This window comes from Podarcis liolepis (genome assembly GCF_965112155.1).
Source record: "Podarcis liolepis genome assembly, chromosome: 16".
NCBI classification, from domain to species: domain Eukaryota; kingdom Metazoa; phylum Chordata; class Lepidosauria; order Squamata; family Lacertidae; genus Podarcis; species Podarcis liolepis.
In genome coordinates this window covers 42584015-42604280 of record NC_139567.1, presented here as the reverse complement: position 1 = coordinate 42604280, position 20266 = coordinate 42584015, and the positions used below count along the sequence as shown (strand labels likewise).

At 49.1% G+C, this 20266-nt stretch overlaps 3 protein-coding genes across 9 annotated transcripts in view; 1 reads left to right on the top strand and 2 right to left on the bottom strand.

The window, feature by feature from the left end:
- The window catches only part of ZSWIM7 (zinc finger SWIM-type containing 7), a 31423-nt gene extending 28632 nt beyond the window's left edge, over positions 1 to 2791 (bottom strand). For 3 of the 5 annotated variants that reach the window (XR_014520099.1, XM_083480168.1, XM_083480165.1), the window contains exon 1: positions 2486 to 2620. The gene's annotated coding sequence lies outside the window, so the exon portion shown is untranslated. Of the gene's footprint in view, positions 1 to 2485 lie in introns of all 5 variants that reach the window. The other 2 variants (XR_014520098.1, XM_083480166.1) reach the window with 2 other exon arrangements.
- On the top strand, positions 2619 to 15325 carry TTC19 (tetratricopeptide repeat domain 19; the record flags this gene model as incomplete). Its single annotated transcript, XM_083480078.1, has 10 exons — positions 2619 to 2796; positions 5126 to 5232; positions 6369 to 6479; positions 7039 to 7077; positions 7560 to 7616; positions 9243 to 9304; positions 10342 to 10436; positions 11693 to 11847; positions 12592 to 12754; positions 14853 to 15325. The coding sequence occupies 10 exons, from the start codon at positions 2619 to 2621 to the stop codon at positions 15020 to 15022; spliced, it is 1137 nt and encodes a 378-aa protein (XP_083336204.1). The 3' UTR covers positions 15023 to 15325.
- A 2130-nt stretch (positions 15326 to 17455) lies between these two features.
- Positions 17456 to 20266, bottom strand: part of NCOR1 (nuclear receptor corepressor 1) — a 110305-nt gene continuing 107494 nt past the window's right edge. For all 3 annotated transcript variants that reach the window (XM_083479686.1, XM_083479688.1, XM_083479687.1), the window contains one exon: positions 17456 to 18904. In XM_083479686.1, coding sequence (XP_083335812.1) covers positions 18717 to 18904 — 188 coding nt within the window. In that variant the 3' untranslated portion in view covers positions 17456 to 18716. The remainder of the gene's footprint in view (positions 18905 to 20266) is intronic.

Here is a 20266-nt window from a genome sequence, read left to right as displayed (position 1 = left end):
GTGGTACTTAACTAAGTCATACTCAAAGTAGGCCCATTAAAATACATGGATTTAAGTCGGAGCGTGGCAAACATTCAATACCACCTGATATCTGCAGCTTTAAAGTAGCACTACTTGCAACTTAGCAGTTGTGTTTACTATCAACTGTACAAAGTATCACATTGTGCTAGTGCAAAATTTGGTATTTTCAATTCATTCATCAGCACCTACTCAAAACTCCATTTTTATTTCATTCTTCTGTTTCTTTGTCTCAGTTCTATAATGTAAGTCTACACAGGGAACTCGCTCTCTTTTTTCAATGGGTTTTTAAAAAATTAAACAGTCAAATTTCTAGTGTTTATGGCTTTAAGGTAAAGGGACCCCTGACCCTGGAAGCTCTGAGGCTGCGGCGCTCATCTCGCTTTACTGGCCGAGGGAGCCGACATTTGTCCGCAGACAGCTTCTGGGTCATGTGGCCAGCATGGCTAACCAGAGCAGCACACGGAAACGCCGTTTACCTTCCTGCCGGAGCGGTACCTATTTATCTACTTGCACTTTGACGTGCTTTTGAACTGCTAGGTTGACAGGAGCAGGGACCGCGCAACGGGAGCTCACCCCGCCGTGGGGATTCGATCCGCCGACTGATCGGCAAGTCCTAGGCTCTGTGGTTTTAGACCACAGTGCCACCTGCGTCCCTTATGGCTTTAGACATAAGCTAAGAAAACAAATGGACCTGATAGGTTCCGTAAGAGGGATTACTGGTTTGTTTTTGCTTTTTTATGTATTTTGTGTCCTTGTTTTGTATTTTTGTGCTGTAAACCACCCTGTGATCTTCAGGTGCAGGGTGGTATACAAATGTGATCAATCAATCAATCAATCAAATAAATAAGGTCAAGAGAGGCTTATGCAATCCTACCCAAGTCTGCTCAGAAGTAAGTCCTATTAAAATCAATGGAGGGCTCACTCTTGGATAAGTAGGGTTGCATTTGCAAGCTCAAGTGATTTAACTTTTGTTGTGAGTCACAGCGCTCCAAATCTTTGCACCCAGCACAGCTTTGTTGTTGGCATCTGTCTGTCTTGAGAGACAACAGAGTTAACCTTCGGGGTGAAGAGACCTCTCTGGGGCGCAAGCCTGGGCGGTGCGCCTGGAAATCCCAGGCTGCCTGGATGGCAAGACCCCCCTCTTGGCTTCACTGATGTGGTCCAAAGAAAAAGAGAGCAAGACATTGGGCACCAGCTTGGCTGCCGGAGTTGTGAGAAGGAGGCATACAAGGTGCCACCCAAGCGCCTTAGGGACTTCACTCCGAATTTGTGTAGGGTTTGCTCCTGAGCATTGTCTTCTCCTGAAGGTATCCCGCCAGGCAGTGGAGCTTTAGGATCAGAGTTTTCGTTCTCCTAGGTGGGCGCCATTCCCTGGTGGATGAGCCCTGTCTGCCTCTCACTTCCCTCTACAGCACATGCAGAAAACGCTTTATTGAGTGTTGGACCCACTCTTGGTCAAGGCTGTTCTCCAACTGGAGCACTCGCAGGCCAGTGTTTCCCAGTTGTTGGTGTTTATACTACATTTTTAAAGATTTGCCTTTGTCTTTAAACCTCTTCTGTTGACCACCAGCATTACGCTTTCCATTTTTAAGTTTGGAATAGAGTAGTTGCTTTGGAAGACGATCATCAGGCATCCTCACAGCATGACCAGTCCAACGAAGATGATGTTGAAGAATCATTGCTTCAACACTGGTGATCGTTGCTTCTTCCAGTACACTGGTATTAGTTTGTCTGTCTTCCCAAGTGATGCGTAGTATTTTTCGGAGAGACCATTGATGGAATCTTTCGAGGAGTTGGAGATGGCACACACACACACACACACACACACACACACGTCATATACAAAATAAAAAAATTCCTTCCAGTAGCACCTTAAAGACCAACTAAGAGACCAACTAGTTGGTCTTTAAGGTGCTACTGGAAGGAATTTTTTTTTTTTTGACTATGGCAGACCAACACGGCTACCTATCTGTAACACGTCATATATTTCCTTATTCGATTATTATCTTTTTAAGAATATGTTGGAAATTTAACAAAAAGGTTGCCTGTGTGCATCAAATTTAGGTGTTGTTGTTTTTTTAAAGGAAGCTGCTGATAACCCTGATTCTTTCAGAAACTGGATACTATGAGATTTAAGTATCAAAACAGAGAGATGGCGCTAGTGAGTTTAGGACTGAACCCCACACCGTTGCCTGGCAACGGAGACATTTCCCCCCTCCGAGCAGGGGCAAAAAGCGCATGCGCCGCCGCGCCGCTCATAGAAGCCAAGCTCAGTCACGTGGCGCCAGATTCCCCGGCAAGAGTTACTACGCGGGAAAATCAAAAGCGCGCGCGGCATCAAGGCAAGACACGTGGCCTTTAAAAGCCAATCAGCAAGCGAGAAGAGTTCCACAGACTCTGCGAAAGGTAGAGGGGAGCCTAGAAAGAGGAGAAAAAAAAGGGGGGAAAAAAGCTCTAAACTCACCCCGGAAGCTGCCGAAAGTATACCTCTCTGTAGAATACGTCTATAAACAAGATCGGAAATGACGTTGCAGAACCCCTTATCACGTGCCTGGGCAGCGACGACGTCAAGGTCACCCTCCTCTTCTTAAAGGGCCATGTCGCTGTGTGTGGCGCTGCTGCCTCGGAGGGGCCTGAGAATGGCGGCGGCCGCGGCGGCCTTGGGACGGAGCAGCCTGGCGCAGGCGAGGGCCGGCCGCAGCGGAGGCGGAGAAGGGAAGCGCCTGACGGCAGCCGCGGGAGCCGCTACCTTGGCGGGAGGCCTCGGCCTATCAGGTGCGAGGGGCGTGGCCAGAGGCGGGGGCGTGGCTTCCGCTTGTGGGCGGGGTCTACGCAGGCAGTAGTTAAATAAGGGCAAGAAGGGGAAAGTGGATGTCCCAGAATGTTGCCAGGCTTAGGCAGTCTGAGCTGCTAAAAGGGGATTTAATACGATCAAGAGCAATGGTTAATCACAAAACAGAGAAACCAGTAGGAGAACACTTCAATCTCCCAGGACTTTCTATACAAGATCTCAAAGTAGCTGTTTTACTACAAAGGAATTTCAGAAATAGACTGGAAAGAGAAGCTGCTGAATTGCAACTCATTACCAAACTTAAAACAATGGAGAGACCTGGTCTGAACAGAGACATTGGATTCTTATCTCATTATACATGACTAAGCCATTTCTCACCTTCTCACCCCTTGCCTTTTCCTGTAAGACCTATTACAGTCGTTAAGAGTCGTCAACAGGCTCATCTCAGCCATCTGCCAATCTCCCATTCCCACCACCCTTCTGAGTAATACCCCTCCCCACCTTCTCACTATATAGAAGGATCTGGCAACTTCTGTTTCAGTGTATCTGAAGAAGTGTGCATGCACACGAAAGCTCATACCAAGAACTAACTTAGTTGGTCTTTAAGGTGCTACTGGAAGGAATTTTTTTATTTTGACTATGGCAGACCAACACGGCTACCTATCTGTAAATGGTTATTTATGTGCGTGTGTCAGAGCAGTTTATACCGACAGTAGCCCATAAAATCCATATAGTTAAAAGCCATATAAAAAGTTATGGCCACAAATCAGGTGACAGTTGTGCAGAGATGTACAGTATATGATACAGAGGAAGGGCATTGAATACCCCTGGAGACAATTTGCCTGGGAATTACATAGGCTGGAAAATTATCTAGGCAAGATGTTGCAACCAGCTACAGTGGTACCTTGGGTTACATACGCTTCAGGTTACATACGCTTCAGGTTACAGACTCCACTAACCCAGAAATAGTGCTTCAGGTTAAGAACTTTGCTTCAGGATGAGAACAGAAATCGTGCTCTGGCGGCGCAGCGGCGGCAGGAGGCCCCATTAGCTAAAGTGGTGCTTCAGGTTAAGAACAGTTTCAGGTTAAGAACGGACCTCCGGAACGAATTTAGTATTTAACCCGAGGTACCACTGTATAAGATACAGAGGAAGGGCATTGAATACCCCTGAAGACAATTTGCTTGGGAATTACATAGACTGGAAAATTATCTAGGCAGATGTTGCAACCAGCTACAGTGGTACCTCGGGTTACATGCGCTTCAGGTTACAGACTCCACTAACCCAGAAATAGAACCTCAGGTTAAGAACTTTGCTTCAGGATGAGAACAGAAATCGGGCTCCAGCGGCGTGCTGGCAGCAGGAGGCCCCATTAGCTAAAGTAGTGCTTCAGGTTAAGAATGGACCTCCGGAACGAATTAAATACTTAACCCGAAGTACCACTGTAATCTAATTGCCTGCATAACAGAAACATAAAAGAGGGAGGGTTTATTGAATTTATACCCTGCCCTTTCTCCCCATGCAGCTCAGGGCAGCAAAGAGAGATACATTTTTTTAAAACAAACAAATAAAAACTTCCTAAATGAGGCCACAACACTCTGTAAACAGTATCAATTGGAAACATCTAAAACCAGTTATAGTGAAAAACATTCTAAAAAGCTATTATATAATGTGTTTCTGTCCAGTGATCTAAAAGTGAAAGAATGATTAGTAGTAGTTACAGGTAGGTAGCCGTGTTGGTCTGCCGTAGTCGAAACAAAATAATAATAATAATAAAAATTCCTTCCAGAAGCATCTTAGAGACCAACTAAGTTTGTTATTGGTATGAGCTTTCGTGTGCGTCTGAGTATCTGAAGAAGTGTGCATGCACATGAAAGCTCATACCAATAACAAACTTAGTTGGTCTCTAAGGTGCTACTGGAAGGAATTTATTTAAATTTTGTTTCGAATGATTAGTAGTCGTATTAAGGGCTCACTATTAGTTGTTACTGATGTTTATTATTACAATGGAAAGGGGGTTATTGGGTTGCTTTTGTTTTAAATTATCTATTTTGTGTTTTTTATATTGTGATTTTGTGTTGTGAACCACATAGGGTGGTATACAAATTTAATAAATAATAAAATAGTAATAATACTTACGAATGCCCTTGATGACTGTTCAGAGATTGCAAAACAGATGTCATCTCCTGACGAGCCACTCTGGCTCCTGCTGAAACGGTCCACACTGTGAGACGATGGTCAAGGGGCACACCTGCCCTCGGGGTCCACCCCGAACTGCCTTTCTAAACTCCATCTCCCTCTTCCTGTTTCCAGCCTTTTCCCTTTTCTCCCGCGAAGCTGAGAAAGAGAAGGATTCAGCAGAAGGGCAGAGCGAGGCGAAGGAAGAAGACACCATCATTCTTTTGCTAAAGAAGGCCAAGGTGAGGTTCTGGGGCCAAACCAGGATGCGGGAACTTAATCACAGTGGGGTGGTGGGAGTCAACCCATTGGCCTCACTGGCTGGGGCTGACAGGTGCTGGGGTTCAAACATGGAGGCGGGGGGGGGGGGAGAATGGGCTCCAGGTTAGCTAGACCAATGTCTCTCCTGACCTGCAGTGAGTCAGTTTCTCATGGTATCTAATACTTCAAATTGTACCTGACAGAGGATAGCGGGCAGCGGTATCCCTCAGTGATTTGGGTGTTTGGGAAAGATTTTCCGGTGCTGATCGGCCTAGGAAAATGTCCTGTTTCCATCAGAAAGTTTTCTGATGCCTAGAGAGCAGTGCATTCTATTAATTTATTGTTTTGTTACATTATTCCATCAATACCCCAGCTTTCCTCCAAGCAGCTCAAAGTGGCGTCTACTCTTCCCTCCTCCTCCCATTTTATCCCACAACAACCCTGTGAGGTAGGTTAGGCTGAGAGGCAGTGATTGGCCCAAAGTCACCCAGGGAGCTTCATGGCCGAATGGCGATTCGAACCCTGGTCTCCCAGGTCTTCGTCCAACACTCTAACCACTACACCATGCTGGTGTGGCCTCACATGTAGACCAGTTTTAGCTGCTTAGGGCTTTTATGTCTTAGTACCAATACCTTGAGGGACGTGGGTGGTGCTGTGGGTTAAGCCACAGAGCCTAGGACTTGTTGATCAGAAGGTCGGTGGTTCGAATCCCCGCGACAGGGTGAGCTCCCGTTGCTCGGTCCCTGCTCCTGCCCACCTAGCAGTTCAAAAGCATGTCAAAGTGCAAGTAGATAAATAGGTACCACTCCAGCGGGAAGGTAAACGGCGTTTCCGTGCGTTGCTCTGGTTCGCCAGAAGCGGCTTCATCATGCTGGCCACATGACCTGGAAGTTGTACGCCGTCTCCCTCGGCCAATAAAGTGAGATGAGCGCCACAAACCCAGAGTCAGCCACGACTGGGCCTAATGGCCAGGGGTACCTTTACCTTTACCTTTACCAATATCTTGAACTTGGCTAGGTAGCCGATTGGCGGCCAGTGCAAATTCTGCAAGCAGGGTGTTGTATTAGCGGTCTTCACTTGGTGGTTTAAACCTGGCTTTCTCTGTTTTTGCCCCCAGCTGAGCATCATGAAAGGAGAGCTGGAAGAGGCGGAGAGGCTCCTTCACGAAGCTGCCAGGCTCTCGCACCAGTCGGACAACAAGCAAGCAATTCTTTATACGTACGACACGGTGAGTCCAGGAGATGCTTAAAACCCTGCAAGGAAGCCACACTGAATCGGAGGAACGTCTGTCCTGAGATCACAGCACAACATCTTATCATTATCATTGTGATTATTATGATTCGCTTCCTGCGAGGCATCCCAGAGCGATGTATGATGCAGCTAAGATGCAGTTGTACTGGTTAAAAATGTGTAAAACATTTGCACATAGAACAACAGTTAAAGGACAATCGTATAAAAACAGTTTGATGCGGCAACACTCACATACACACTGGTGGGTGAAAATACGGCTACTCATTGTGTTAAATTGGAAAATATGAGGAAGAAGCTCCATAATAATTATTATTATTATAATAATACATAGCTGGATAACGTGCATAAATTGTTCTGGAGTGCAACATTGAGCATCCTTAAAACCTCAGCTTTCATTCCACAGAATCAAACGTGCACAACTTTCTAGTCCTCCTCGTTTTTCATATGGTTGAGATCTCCACTGATGGAAGCAGAGTAAAAGGACAATTTTTCCTCTTAAAACATCTAAGCAGCTCCATTTTTTTTGTCTGTTGCAGATGGCGAATTTGGCTTTCATGAGGGGTCAGCTGGATCACGTAAGTAAGTTCAAGAAGAGGCCAACCCCTGTTGCTTACAGAACAGGGAGCGCTCCCTTAAGACCCTGGTTGTTCCTGGGACGGGTGAATCCGTGTTTGTTTCCAAGCCCTTGTGAAAATTCAGCAGAATTTTAGTGCAGTTTTAAAAATCCGAATGTAGATTTTTATATGCTTTTTTGCCTAATGTACACATATTTGCAAAGTAATTTTCCCCTACTACAATGGAGTTTTGTATACTGTTTTCACAAATAAGTGTATTCTTGTGCACGCTTTACTGTTTGTTTTTTAAAACACATTACCTAGCCAGATAACTGCATTGCAAGGTTCAGAGAAGCGCAAATTTTAAGGAACAGATGCGTTCTGATTCTCTGTTACGGAAACTGCAAATTATATAGGTTCACCTTTAGACATGAACTGATTCTAGCTCTTTCCCTATCTCTTGGCTCTTTTGACCATTTCTCCCTTTTGTCCTCTCATTTCAGGCAGAAAAACTTTTCAAGGCAGCCATGAGCTACTTACTGGCTGGGGACATGAAGCAAGTAAGGATTTTTCTCTGCTAGAAACCCGTCCTGATCTGATCCCAGGTGCCTGGATTCTAGAAACGTGTAATAAGCGAGACAGAACTTTGTAGTAGTTTTGGTGGAATTGGAGGAGGAGAAAGCTAACTTGCAGATTTGATTTTTAAGAAACTTCCATTTTATTTAAGAGATTTATATAGCTGCCCTACCAAGAAAGACCAGAGAGTTTACAATGTAGGAACATAATGGTACTGGGCCAGGTGAGCTGGTGAGGAAAGGCTAAGCGAAGGTGCTATCCTGATCTAACTTCTGCCCATGCAATTCCTGGAGCACCACATCCTGAATGGGCATGGAATGGGGACATTGGACCAGGGAGAGAGAGGGCTGATCAGTTTTCGGATGGTGGAGCCTCGTGGCAAGGAAGTACTTCTTCATGCAGGGTAGAATCAAACTATGGAACGCAGGAGGCAGGATTAGGCCCTTCATGGAGGGATTAATATTGATGACTACTACCGTCTTTCCCTGAAAGTAACACATCCCCCGAAAATAAGACCTACTTCCGGTTTTGCCTCTCGCTGTAATATAAGGCATCCACCCGAAAATAAGATCCCCCCAATAATAAGGCCTCCCCCGAACATAAGGCCTTCCCGGAATATAAGGCCCCCGAAGCTACCGTAAGGCGTCTGACTCCTCTGGACCACAGCAGCGGGCGCTGCCGCACCGCTCACTGATTGGCTGCAGCCGGAGCTATTCAGGCAGTGTGAGGTCTCTTTAAATCAGAGAGCCCGCGCCGCCACCAGAACAAGCTGCCACCTGCTGCTCGCTCTGCCCTGACGGAGTCTGGCTGACTCACAATTAGACAGTAAATGTGTACTGTATTCTTCTTCGTGGAAAAAGAAGACGTCCCCTGAAAATAGGACCTAGCGCATCTTTGGGAGCAAAAATTAATATAAGACACTGTCTTATTTTCGGGGAAACAGGGTAGCCCTAATGGCTCAGCTCTGCCTCTGCGGATGGAGGCAGTTGCTGGAAACCACAGGAAGGGGGAGTGTTGCTCTTCTGCTTGAATCCTGTTTCCTGGTTGGCCACAGGCATCTGGTTGGTCACTGTGGGAACAGGATGCTGGAGTAAATGGCCATTGGTCTGATCCAGCAGGCTTTTCCTGTGGTCTTGTTGTTGTTCTTTAGTGGTGTCCGCCTCTTTGTGACCCCCTGGACCAGAGCACGCCAGGCACTCCTGTCTTCCACTGCCTCCTGCAGTTTGGTCAAACTCATGTTCATAGCTTTGAGAACACTGTCCCACCATCTCGTCCTCTGTCGTCCCCTTCTCCTTGTGCCCTCCATCTTTCCCAACATCAGGGTCTTTTCCAGGGAGTCTTCTCTTCTCATGAGGTGGCCAAAGTATTGGAGCTTCAGCTTCAGGATCTGTCCTTCCAGTGAGCACTCAGGGCTGATTTCCTTCAGAATGGAGAGGTTTGATCTTCTTACAGTCCATGGGACTCTCAAGAGTCTCCCCCAGCACCAGAATTCAAAAGCATCAATTCTTCGGCAATCAGCCTTCTTTGTGGTCCATTCCGTGGTCTTAGCAGTGGGGTAAACAGCAATCTTAGCTGGCTAATCTCCTGCAACCTTCCTTTCCCTTCTCCAGGATGACAACGCCATCATAGAGATGTCCCTCAAGCTGGCCAGCATCTATGCAGCACGGAATGAGTAGGTTTGTCTGTCCAGGGGGACGTGGGGGGAGGCAGTGGGGTTTTGCTGCACCTGCTGCATCCAGTTCCCCACCCCTGTCTTAGCATACTTCCATCATGGCCTCTGAAATTTCAGTAGCTGTTCCCTGTTCCCATGCAGGGGAAGGGAGACACAGCTCAGTGATACAGTCCCTGTCTTGCACGAATTATTTCCAGGTTATATTCCAGGCAGCTGCAGGTAGGGCTGGGTATGTCCGCAGCCTGAAACTCTGGGTCTACTCAAGAGCAAATCTTAGCTGGAGACAGCCCATGATTATTGACCTACCAAATGAATTGAGGTATTTCATCGGCCAATTTATTTTTTTATTTTATTGATTTGTTAGTGCATTAAACCAAACCTTTTCCTCTAAGGAGCCCAAGGTGGGGCGTGCATGGTTTGCCTCCTCCCCATTCCATCCTCACAACAACCCTTCGAGGTAGGGGAGGCTGAGAGGCAGTGAGAGGCCAAAGGTCACTCAGCGAGCTTCATGGCCAGATTTGAACCCAGATCTCTCCCGGGTCCTAGTCCGACACTCTGAGTGCTGCACCGCACAGGCTCCACAGGTTGTTGGAACAAAAATGTACCGTATTTTTCGCTCTATAAGACGCACCAGACCACAAGACGCACCTAGTTTTTGAAGGAGGAAAACAAGAAAAAAAATATTCTGAATTTCAGAAGCCAGAACAGCAAGAGGGATCGCTGCGCAGTGAAAGCGGCAATCCCTCTTGCTGTTCTGGCTTCTGGGATAGCTGCACAGCCTGCATTCGCTCCGTAAGACGCACACACATTTCCCCTTACTTTTTAGGAGGGAAAAAGTGAGTCTTATAGAGCAAAAAATACGATATTTCAGTTGGTTTTACGGAATGTACAGATACAGTTTCATTTAACCGATTTAAGTCATGCAGCCCTAAAAACGCACCAAGCAGCTTCGCAGTAAGAAAACACAATGCAGCAGCTGCCCATTTTTGGATTGTGATGACATCCTCCTCCCCACTTACTTTATTTTTCTGGTTTAGGGACAAGTTGGCCCTGGCTGGCTACGAGTTCTGCATTCTGACCCTGGAGGAGAAGGTCGCAAAACAAAAGGACATCCCTGCTGACGTTTTGCCAGGTATGGTGGGAAGGCAGAACAGCTGCTTTGCATGCAGAAGGTCCCCGGGGGTCCAGTCCCTGATGGCATCTCCCGGTAGGGCTGGGGATGTTCCCCCGCCTGAAACTCTAGAGCAGGCATCCCCAAGCTCGGTCCTCCAGCTGTTTTGGGACTACAACTCCCATCATCCCTAGCTAACAGGACCAGTAGTCAGGGGTGATGGGAACTGTAGTCCAAAAACAGCTGGAGACCCACGTCTGGGAAAGCCTGTTCTCCATTGTGCATAGTTTCAGACATCTCTATCACAATCCTGTTCCCTATATACAGTGGTACCTCGGGTTACATACGCTTCAGGTTACAGACGCTTCAGGTTACAGACTCCGCTAACCCAGAAATAGTCCCTTGGGTTAAGAGCTTTGTTTCAGGATGAGAACAGAAATCATGCGGCGGTGGTGGGAGGCCCCATTAGCTAAAGTGGTACCTCAGGTTAAGAACAGTTTCAGGTTAAGAACGGACCTCCAGAATGTATTAAGTTCTTAGCCCGAGGTACCACTGTAAATAAAAAAAACCAAATGTGGTACTGTAATGAATATAGGGGTTGCTCGTGCGTAAGTTGCCGCCACTCCTGGCTATGTTGCCTTGTTAAACCTTTTCTGTCTGGACAGCTCTTCACTTCGTGGCTGTTCAGTTGCTAGCAGAATCCGTCCGTGGGCGTTTCTTAAACCTTTTCCAGCATAAAAGCTGTTTGACGCCAAGTCTCCTCCTACTCTCCCTGCGCAGAAGTCTTCTGCGCAGGGAGGGTGTGGGTAGCGGAGGACCCGTGCTCTCCCCGCCGGTCACCTGCGAAGAGTCCTGGAGCCCCCTCGCCGATTCCCCCATCTGCCCCCCTTTATCCCTGGTGTTGCGCTGATTTCCTTCCCCAGCTGATGAGCTGCCTCTCTCCCTGCTGGGTCCTTCCCCAGCATCACTTGGGAGCCTTCCCTCTGCCTCTAGCTCCGATGTCAGTTCCCTGACAGGTACCCTTCGTTATCAAACTCAGGAACTCGGGTTGGTGTTCACATTTCCTCCCCTATTTCCTTTCCAACAACCGTAAGTCAGGGCAGGGGAAGAGAGGGCAGCCCAGAGGTCACCCGAGGTTTATCCTTGCATGATTTGAACCCAATACCGACACACGAATTCAGAAATGTGTGTCCCCACCTCCAAAATTTGCCTCCTCCTCCCCAGTACACCCAACTGGCTCTCATCGCCACACTCTTTCCCCCTCCTGTTCCCCACAGAGGAAGAAAAATCCAACACCCGTCTGCTCCTGGGAATGACCCTCGACTCGTACGCCCGCTACCTCCTGGCGCACAGCCAGGCAGCCGCGGCCCAGAGGATGTACGAGAGGGCGCTGCAGATCTCCATGGAGGTTCAAGGAGAGACACACCCCCAGGTGAGGGCGCAGCATGTGAGCGGAGCAGTTACGTTTCGGGAGTGGAGAATGCCGATCTTTCTCTGCAAACAAATCTTAAGTGTCAAGACCGTAGCTCTGGGAAAGAACCTGCGCAACGCATTTGGGGAACTCCCAGTTTTGATTCCCAGCACCTCCAGTAAAAAAAAACCATACCGTATTTTTCGCTCTATAAGACGCACCTAGTTTTTGGAGGAGGAAAATAAGAAACAAAATATTCTGAATCCCAGAAGCCAGAACAGCAAGAGGGATCGCTGCGCAGTGAAAGCAGCAATCCCTCCCGCTGTTCTGGCTTCTGGGATAGCTGCACAGCCTGCATTCGCTCCATAAGACGCACACACATTTCCCCTTACTTTTTAGGAGGGAAAAAGTGAGTCTTCTAGAGCAAAAAATACGGTAACCTGCAAGTTATCAGCTGGTGGGATCTTTGCTGGATATTACTCTGCCTGAAACCCAGGAGAACAGCTGCCAGTCAGAAAAGAAGTGGAGCAGGACTGGCGAGGGCCGCAGTCGAGAGGCCTGGAGGGCCACACTCGGCCCCTAGCTGGCCTGAGGTTTCCCACCCCTGATGTGAGCAGATTCACTGCTGAAAAGGGCCTCTGATCGCCCTTTAGGTGTTCTCAGAGCAGATCATGCTCTTTGTAGATAGACAAGGCAAGGCTGGTCAAGGAAGGATTCCTTTTGATGAGAGATCATCCCTCCCGCTCCTTTCCCCCCATGACACAGACGGTAGTTCTGATGAACGATTTGGCGACGGCACTGGATGCTCAGGGCCTCTATGAAGATGCTTACGCGCGAGTAAGGAGGGCGTCGGAGCTGGCCCAGCAGACAGAGCACCCAGAGACCTACATTGTGTTGAACAACTTCGCTGGGATTCTCATGCACAAAGGTGGGTTGTAAAGGGGGGGGGGGTTGAAGGACAGCAGGTGGGGTGGAATTGGCATTAAACTGGAGAGCTGTGATCAAAAACAAGAACAATTGTCCCCCCCCCCAACCTCCCAAATAGTCCTCTCAGTCTATTACGGTCAACGCCTAGTATCCAAAAAAGAAAACTTAGTACAAATATATAAAATACTGTGTTGTTGTTTTATTAGCTTATTTATATCCCACCTCTTTCCCAAGGCAGATAAAGAGGAAGTTCTTATTTGGGCAGCACATTAAGTTGAAACTGTGGAACTCCCTCCCACTGGAAGAAGCGATGGCTGCCAACTTGGGTGGCTTTAAGAAAGCATTGGATAAATTCGCGGAGGAGGAGAAAGCTTTTGATGGCTACTAGCCAGGATGGGCAAGCTATGCCCCCACAGTTGGAGGCAACAAGGCTTCTGAATATCACTTGCTGGAAACTGCAGGAGGGGAGAGGGCTGCTGGGCTGCTTGCAGGTTTCCCACAATGTGCATCTAGTTGACCACCGAGAGGACAAGATCTAGCAGGCTCTTCTCATGTTCTGAAGTCAGCTTCCTAGGCTACTCTGCCCTGCTTCCAGTTTCCCTCAAGTAACTCCTCTCTGCTCTTTTGGTCAAGGAGGATGCCTGTATTCACATCCTTGCACTGTTAACCATGGAATTGTAGAGTTGAAGGGAGCCTAAGGGTCCTGTAGTCCAACCCTCTGCGGTGCGGGAATCTCAGCTAAAGCATCCATGACAGATGGCCGTTCAACTTCTGCTTAAAAACCTCCATTGAAGGAGAGTCCACCATCTCTCCACTGTGGAACAGCTCTTACTTTCATAAAGCTTTTTCCTGATAATTAGAATCTCCCTTCTTGTCACTTGAACCCATTGGTTTGAGTCCTACTCTCCAGAGCAGGAGAAAACAAGTTTGCTCCATCTTCTATGGACAGTCCTTCATGTAGTTGAAAATGGCTGTCGTCATCTCCTCTCAGTCTCCTTTTTTCCAGGCTAAACGTACCCAGCTCCTTCAAGAGTTCCTTGTAAGGCTCAGTTTCCAGACCCTCAATCTCCTTAGTCGCCCTCCTCTGCACACCTTCCAGCTTGTCAACATCCTTCTTAAACGGTGGTGCCCAGAATTGGACAGAGCATTCCAGCTGTGGTCCAACCAATAATAATATAATATAATTTATTATTTATACCCCGTCCATCTGGCTGGCCTCCCAACAAAGTATTAAAATACAGTAGTCTGTTAAACATTAAAAGCTTCCCTAAAGAGGGCTGCCTTCAGATGTCTTCTAAAGGTCTGGTAGTTCTTCTCTTTGACATCTGGTGGGAGGGCGTTCCACAGGGCGGGTGCCACTACCGAGAAGGCCCTCTGCCTGGTTCCCTGGAACTTGACCAAGGCAGAATCAAGCGGGACCATTACTTCCCTTGAGCTGGATAGTGCTACCTCCGGTCGCAAACGCCTCTGGTTGCGTGCGCTCCGGGTTACAAGCTCTGCTAACCCGGAAGTAGCTGCTCCTGGTTGCGAACTTTGCCCCAGGATGCGAGCAGAAATTGTGCAGTGGGAGGCGCCGTTAGCAAAAGCGCGGCTCATGTTACAAGCAGCTTCCGGTTATGAACAGACTTCCGGAACGGATTCCGTTGGTAACCAGAGATACCTCTGTACTAGACTTCTGTCGATGCAGCTTAGTATCTGCAACCAAAATCAGATCTTCCAGTCCCCAGTTGCCTCAGTTTCCGGCAGACTTTGTGAAGCGCTATGGTACATTTCTCTGTAATGCTGCAAAGACAGAAATAAAGGCATGTAAATACATTTCTGTCTATCTCTTTCCCCTCCCTGGGGGAGGCAGGGAGCAGGGAAGAGTGGTGTGTTCTCCTCACGCTTGAGGAGGATCGCCGATAGTGACCTAGCCTGTATCCTGCCGGGAATGCAGACAGGGAGGTCAACAAGGAGATCAAGCCGGGTGCCTGGAGAGTGGCCAGTTCCTCTGATAAGGCTTGAGATCCGACAAAATTGCATCATAGGATAAAATTGTGTTTCTGTCAAGGGGGTACTTACCTCATTTGCTCCCCCCCCTTCTCTCCCACAAAACGCAGAAGAGTATTCATCGGCGAAAGCTGTCTACAAAGAAGCCCTGCAGAAGGCAGAGGCAGCTGGAGACGGGGCTTCCGTCAGACACATCCGGAAAGAGCTGGCCGAGCTTGCCAGGCGGCAGAGGAAGGGGCCAGTCTCTACGGCCAGTTCCTCAGGAGAAGAACAGAAGTGATGGAGGCGGCGCAGGAGGGCGAGGGTGGCGCAAGCGTCGGCCGCAAAACCCTCAGAAGCACAGCGTCTTCTTTTGCGTGGCAAGGACAGGTGTGTTGCGGGAAACGCAAGGCGACCCCATGAAGAATCCCTGGTAAAAAGGCCAAGAGGGGTCAGTGGGTGGGAGACCCCAGGAGGCTGGGGTGAGGCTGTGCCACCGAAATATATGATGCGGGCAGGCGTCTCCGTAAATCTCTGGGCTGGGAAAGGAGACGAAAAGCTACGCTTTGCATCCCAAAACTGAATAAAAATGACTGCAGCTTAAGGGTGGATCTTTAAAAAGGAAGAGAGTCGACAACATTTACTCTGAAGATTTAAGAGGGCTGGCACCGGCCCGCTGGAGAGGGTGGGTGTTTAATTGGGGTGAAGGGCCCTGGGGAAAAAGAAAGAAGTGGGTGGCGGAATGGGAGAATTGGCTTCCCTTTCCGTTTCTTCCTCCTCCTTCCCCAACCCCAGCGGTTCAGAGGAGCTGGTGGGAGCCGGTTCAACTCCTGGGAAAGGGACACACAGTTCGTTTGGCGGCACGAGGCAGAAATGCTTCCGCAGGAGGGGAGATGGCTCTCTTGCACCCAAATGCTGTTTGCTGGTGTCCTGTTAATGGCATCTAGTCAGCCACAGTGAGAACAGGATGCTGGGTCCTGGGTACACTTCCCAGCATCTCCAGGTAGGGCTGCCTTAGGAGACCTGGCGAGATGCTGCCAGTCAGTGCCAGCAATACTGTTGTAGGTGGACCCTGTGACTCTGTCACAAGCCAGCTTCTGCTCTCTCTTCCTTTGCCTCTGCTCTTCCCCATTTGGTGGTGAGGACTGGGGCAGCGCCTAAGACGGAAGAATCTTGTTTTGGGTTACCTGCCTCTCCTGAGCAGCCCTCCACAACAGGGGCCTTCCTGCTGGCCAGACTTCAGGACTCCCCTAAACCTAGAGCTACAGGGGAGAAGCACCCCTATGAAGCAGGGCGACAAGAGAGCCCCTTGTGCAAACAGGGCAACGTGGGTGGTAAAGGTAAAGGGACCCCTGGCCGCTAGGTCGTCGCAGACGACTCTGGGGTTGCGGCGCTCATCTCGCTTTATTGGCCGAGGGAGCTGGCGTACTGCTTCCGGGTCATGTGGCCAGCATGACTGAGCCGCTTCTGGCGAACCAGAGCAGCGCACGGAAACGCCGTTTACCTTCCTGCTGGAGCGGTACCTATTGATCTACTTGCACTTTGACGAGCTTTCGAACTACTAGGTTGGCAGGAGCTGGGACCGAGCAACAGGAGCTCATCCCATCACAGGGATTCGAACCACCGACCTTCTGATCGGCAAGCCCTAGGCTCTGTGGTTTAACCCACAGCGCCACCCGCCTCCCTATTAACGTGTGTGGTACTGGGGAGCATTGGGCATGATAGGGAGCCAGGAGGATGTGCTACATCATGTGTTGGGGGAGAGATTGGGGGGCAGGATGCGGCCCATACAGTGGGCTGCAGGGAAGAGTTGCAGAAGAGGTCCAGTTGCCGTTCCTCTTCTGGCCCATGCAAGAGAAGCCAGCTTGGCCCATTGGGTGTGCAAGGCATCACTGGACTCGCAACTCCCCCCAACCATCCTGGGAGCTGGAGTCCAAGAGCAGCTGCAGGGCTGCAAGATCCCTGTTCCTGGAGACAAATCCACAGAGGATGAGACTGCCAGTGGCTCCCAGGAACACCGTCTCCATTTGGGAGGCACTGATGTCTCCGGATCTCACTTGCTGGGAGAGTTGCTGCTGTTGCAACCCAGGTCTTGCTTGCTGTAAAGGTAAAGGGACCCCTGACCGTTAGGTCCAGTCGTGGCCGACTCTGGGGTTGCAGCGCTCATCTTGCTTTATTGGCAGAGGGAGCCGGCATACAGCTTCCGGGTCATGTGGCCAGCATGACTAAGCCGCTTCTGGCGAACCAGAGCAGCGCACGGAAACGCTGTTTACCTTCCTGCCAGAGCGGTACCTATTTATCTACTTGCACTTTGATATGCTTTCGAACTGCTAGGTGGGCAGGAGCAGGGACCGAGCAACGGGAGCTCACCCCGTCGCAGGGATTCAAACCACCGACCTTCTGATCAGCAAACCCTAGGCTCTGTGTTTTAACCCACAGCGCCACCCGTGTCCCTTACACCTTGCTTGCTGTATCCTGTATGAAATTGCCTAATCCTCTTTTGAAGCCGTTCAAGTCGGTGGCCGTCACTGCCTCCTGCAGCAGCGAGTTCCACAGTTCAACTATGCGCTGCACGAAGAACTATTTCCTTTTATCCATCCCGAATCTTCCGACAAAATTGGGAGAAGGGAAAAAGACTTCCAGCAGAACCGCAGCTTTCCACCCCAGCCACCCACACCCTGTGCGCCCCAGTAATGGAATTTAAAGAAGACAAAACTCACCCAGAGCCTTCTGATTTAGGGAAACAAATTTACTAGGGCTGCCCGTCAAAGCAACAAGTGGGGTGGTTTTTTTTTTTCCTTTTAAAAACAACAGACAATGTTGAAGCAAGAGGATTATCGGGACCGGGGCGGGCTGTGCCATTCAAGCAGTTCAGTGTGTGGCCGGCGAGGGAACACCCTCGCCATGTCTGAGTTATCGGGGAGCGAGAGAGGGGAGCTTCACCATTATGTACCCATGCAATAAAAGTATTTTCACAGTGTTGCCAAACAGAAACCCAACTGTATGGGGAAAGAAAATTTACAGCGTGGCAGAATCATTAAAAAGACCACCTCACCTGCCAGAGGGCCAGGCTTGGTTTGTATTAAAAATAAAAAATAAAAATAAATGTACAGGATTCATTAAACGGGGTCAGTTTAAAAAAAAAAAAGTTTTCCCACAAGGTGTTGAACAACCACAGAAAAGGGGTGGGGGGAAAGTCCCTAGAATTAGGTGGGGGGAGAGAGGAAAGATTGTTTGGTGCCACTTGCAAGAAGCAGCTCTCTGCAGATCAAGCAAGGGTGGGACGTGGAGGGGGAACCTAGGGGTGTGAGCCGGGTTGGGGGACACGTTGACTGTGGGTGCCCCTCAAAACCGGAGCTCACAGGCTGTATCGCGTGCTCAAAATATTATACCCTTTGATAAAACACTTTCCTTGAAAATAAAAAGATAAAATGACCCCAAAACATTTATGCAATGATTTGATTGAACATAAGCACACCAGATACCTAGCAACAGAGCTGGGACAGGGGAGTGTGGGAAGGGGGGTGGGGACACAGCAGGGGGGGAAAAGTTACCTCTATTTACATACGAATGATTTTTTTTTCCTTAAGGAGACATTATGTTAGGCTTTTTCTCTTTACAAATAAAAGATGTCGCTCAGGAATAGGTCCTTTTTTTCCTTCCTTTCCTTTCCTCTTTTTGTTAAAAAAACAACAAACGAAACCTCTTTACATATTTATCTTCAGGGCACTGAGCCTCCCCTTGCACACGTAGGCTTGCGTAGAAAGGGAGTCTTGATAAAAATAAAAACCACCCCCCCCCACACACAAAACCGGCTCCTGTAACTCCTTCATCTTCCAAGGTCCCGGCTCTCGCTTGCAAAGTCTTTGGAGGGGGGGGGGAAGTGTCATTTTAAAAACAAAAAGCGCAGCCCAAGTGCTTCCGACGCAGAAATGAAGTTTCTTTTATAAAAGGGTCCTTCCCCTCGCCTCCCTGGGCCGCCGCCTCCGCCTGGTTCAGTCGTCGCTGTCCGAAAGTGTTTCGTACTGGGCAGACAGGAGGGGCGCCGGCTCCCGTTCCCATATCCGGTTGGGCTGGTGGGAGGCGGCCTGGCTGACCGAGGGAGGGGCGCAGGCGATGGACGTTGGAGGGGTGCTGCTCAACATGCGCATGGTCAGAGGGTTGTAGGGGAACTGCGTGGATCCTGGAGGGTCAAGGTTTTGGAAGGGGGGAGGGAAAAGAGAAGAAGAAATGAGGGGTTGAAATATCATCCCAAGTCCTACCAGCCTGTGCACAGAGCCCTCAGCCCAATCCTGCGTTTTGGGTCAAGCACATTCCAACCCAGGGTTGACTAGACTCGAGAGGAATTGAATGTTAGATTAGGAGCTTAAACCTGAACTACTGCCCTGTGCAACTGGTGGGGGACAAGATCTTGTGGCATCAGCTATTGTGCGGTTCGCAAATCCTTCCTCCTCCAGGTGGTTCTCAATAGAGTCCTCCGAGCTCTGCTGCAGGAGACCCACTGGTTGTCTACCTGAACAGAATAGCGTAAGCCAGGGGTGCCCAAACTTTGTTCAAAGAGGGCCAGATTTGATGAAGTGCACAAAGTTGTTAACCTTTTTTTTTATGATTGAAGTTGTTGAGCTTTCTTGGGGATTTCACCCCAGGAAATAATCCAACCATCGGGCTGGATTAGGCCCCCCAAAATGGACTTTGGACATGCCTGGCGTAAGAGAATACCGGATCAGGCCAATCAATGGTCTCTCTAGTCCAGCCTCCAGCTCTCGCAGTGACTGGCCAGTGAAACCCACAATCAGGATCTGAACCCAATAGCTTATCTCCCCTCCGGCGGTTTCCAGCTACAGTCGTACCTCGGAAGTTGAACGGAATCTGTTCTGGAAGTCCGTTCGACTTCCAAAATGTTTGGAAACTAAGGCACGGCTTCCGGAAGCCCCGTCGGGCGTTTGGGTTCCAAAGAACGTTTGCAAACCAGAACACTCACTTCCAGGTTTGTAGCGTTCAAGAGCCAAAACGTTCGACTTGGAAGGCACTCGGGATCCAAGTTACGACTGTACTGGGATTTAGAAACATGGCTGCCTCCAGCTGTGGGAGGAGAGCCATTGTGGCTGGTAGGCAGGGACAGTCCTTTCCTCCTCAATGAATAGGCCTTTCCTCCCTGTGAGGACATATCAAGCCATCGGTATTATTGGCCCGCACCTGGGGATCTTCCTGTCCCAAGATATTTATTGACTGTTTCTGTTTCACAAAACTTATACGGCACTTGACTGTAAGGACAGCAGAGCATCCTATCCCTTTCAATCCAATTGTGATTTCGTTCTGGTTATAAGCCACCCCTGTTTTCTTTCATTGGAGTCTCCCAGGGGTGTCCAACAGGTCGATCGCGATCTACTCGTAGATCCCCGCGAGGTTTTGGTAGATCGCGGTCAATCTCTGCCTCCCTTTCCTTAGCGTCACTAAAACTGACTCCTGCAACACCACACCCTCTATTGTTGTATGATCTCTGGAAGGGAAGACAGAGCTTTCTCTGTGCTGATGTTTTGCTCCA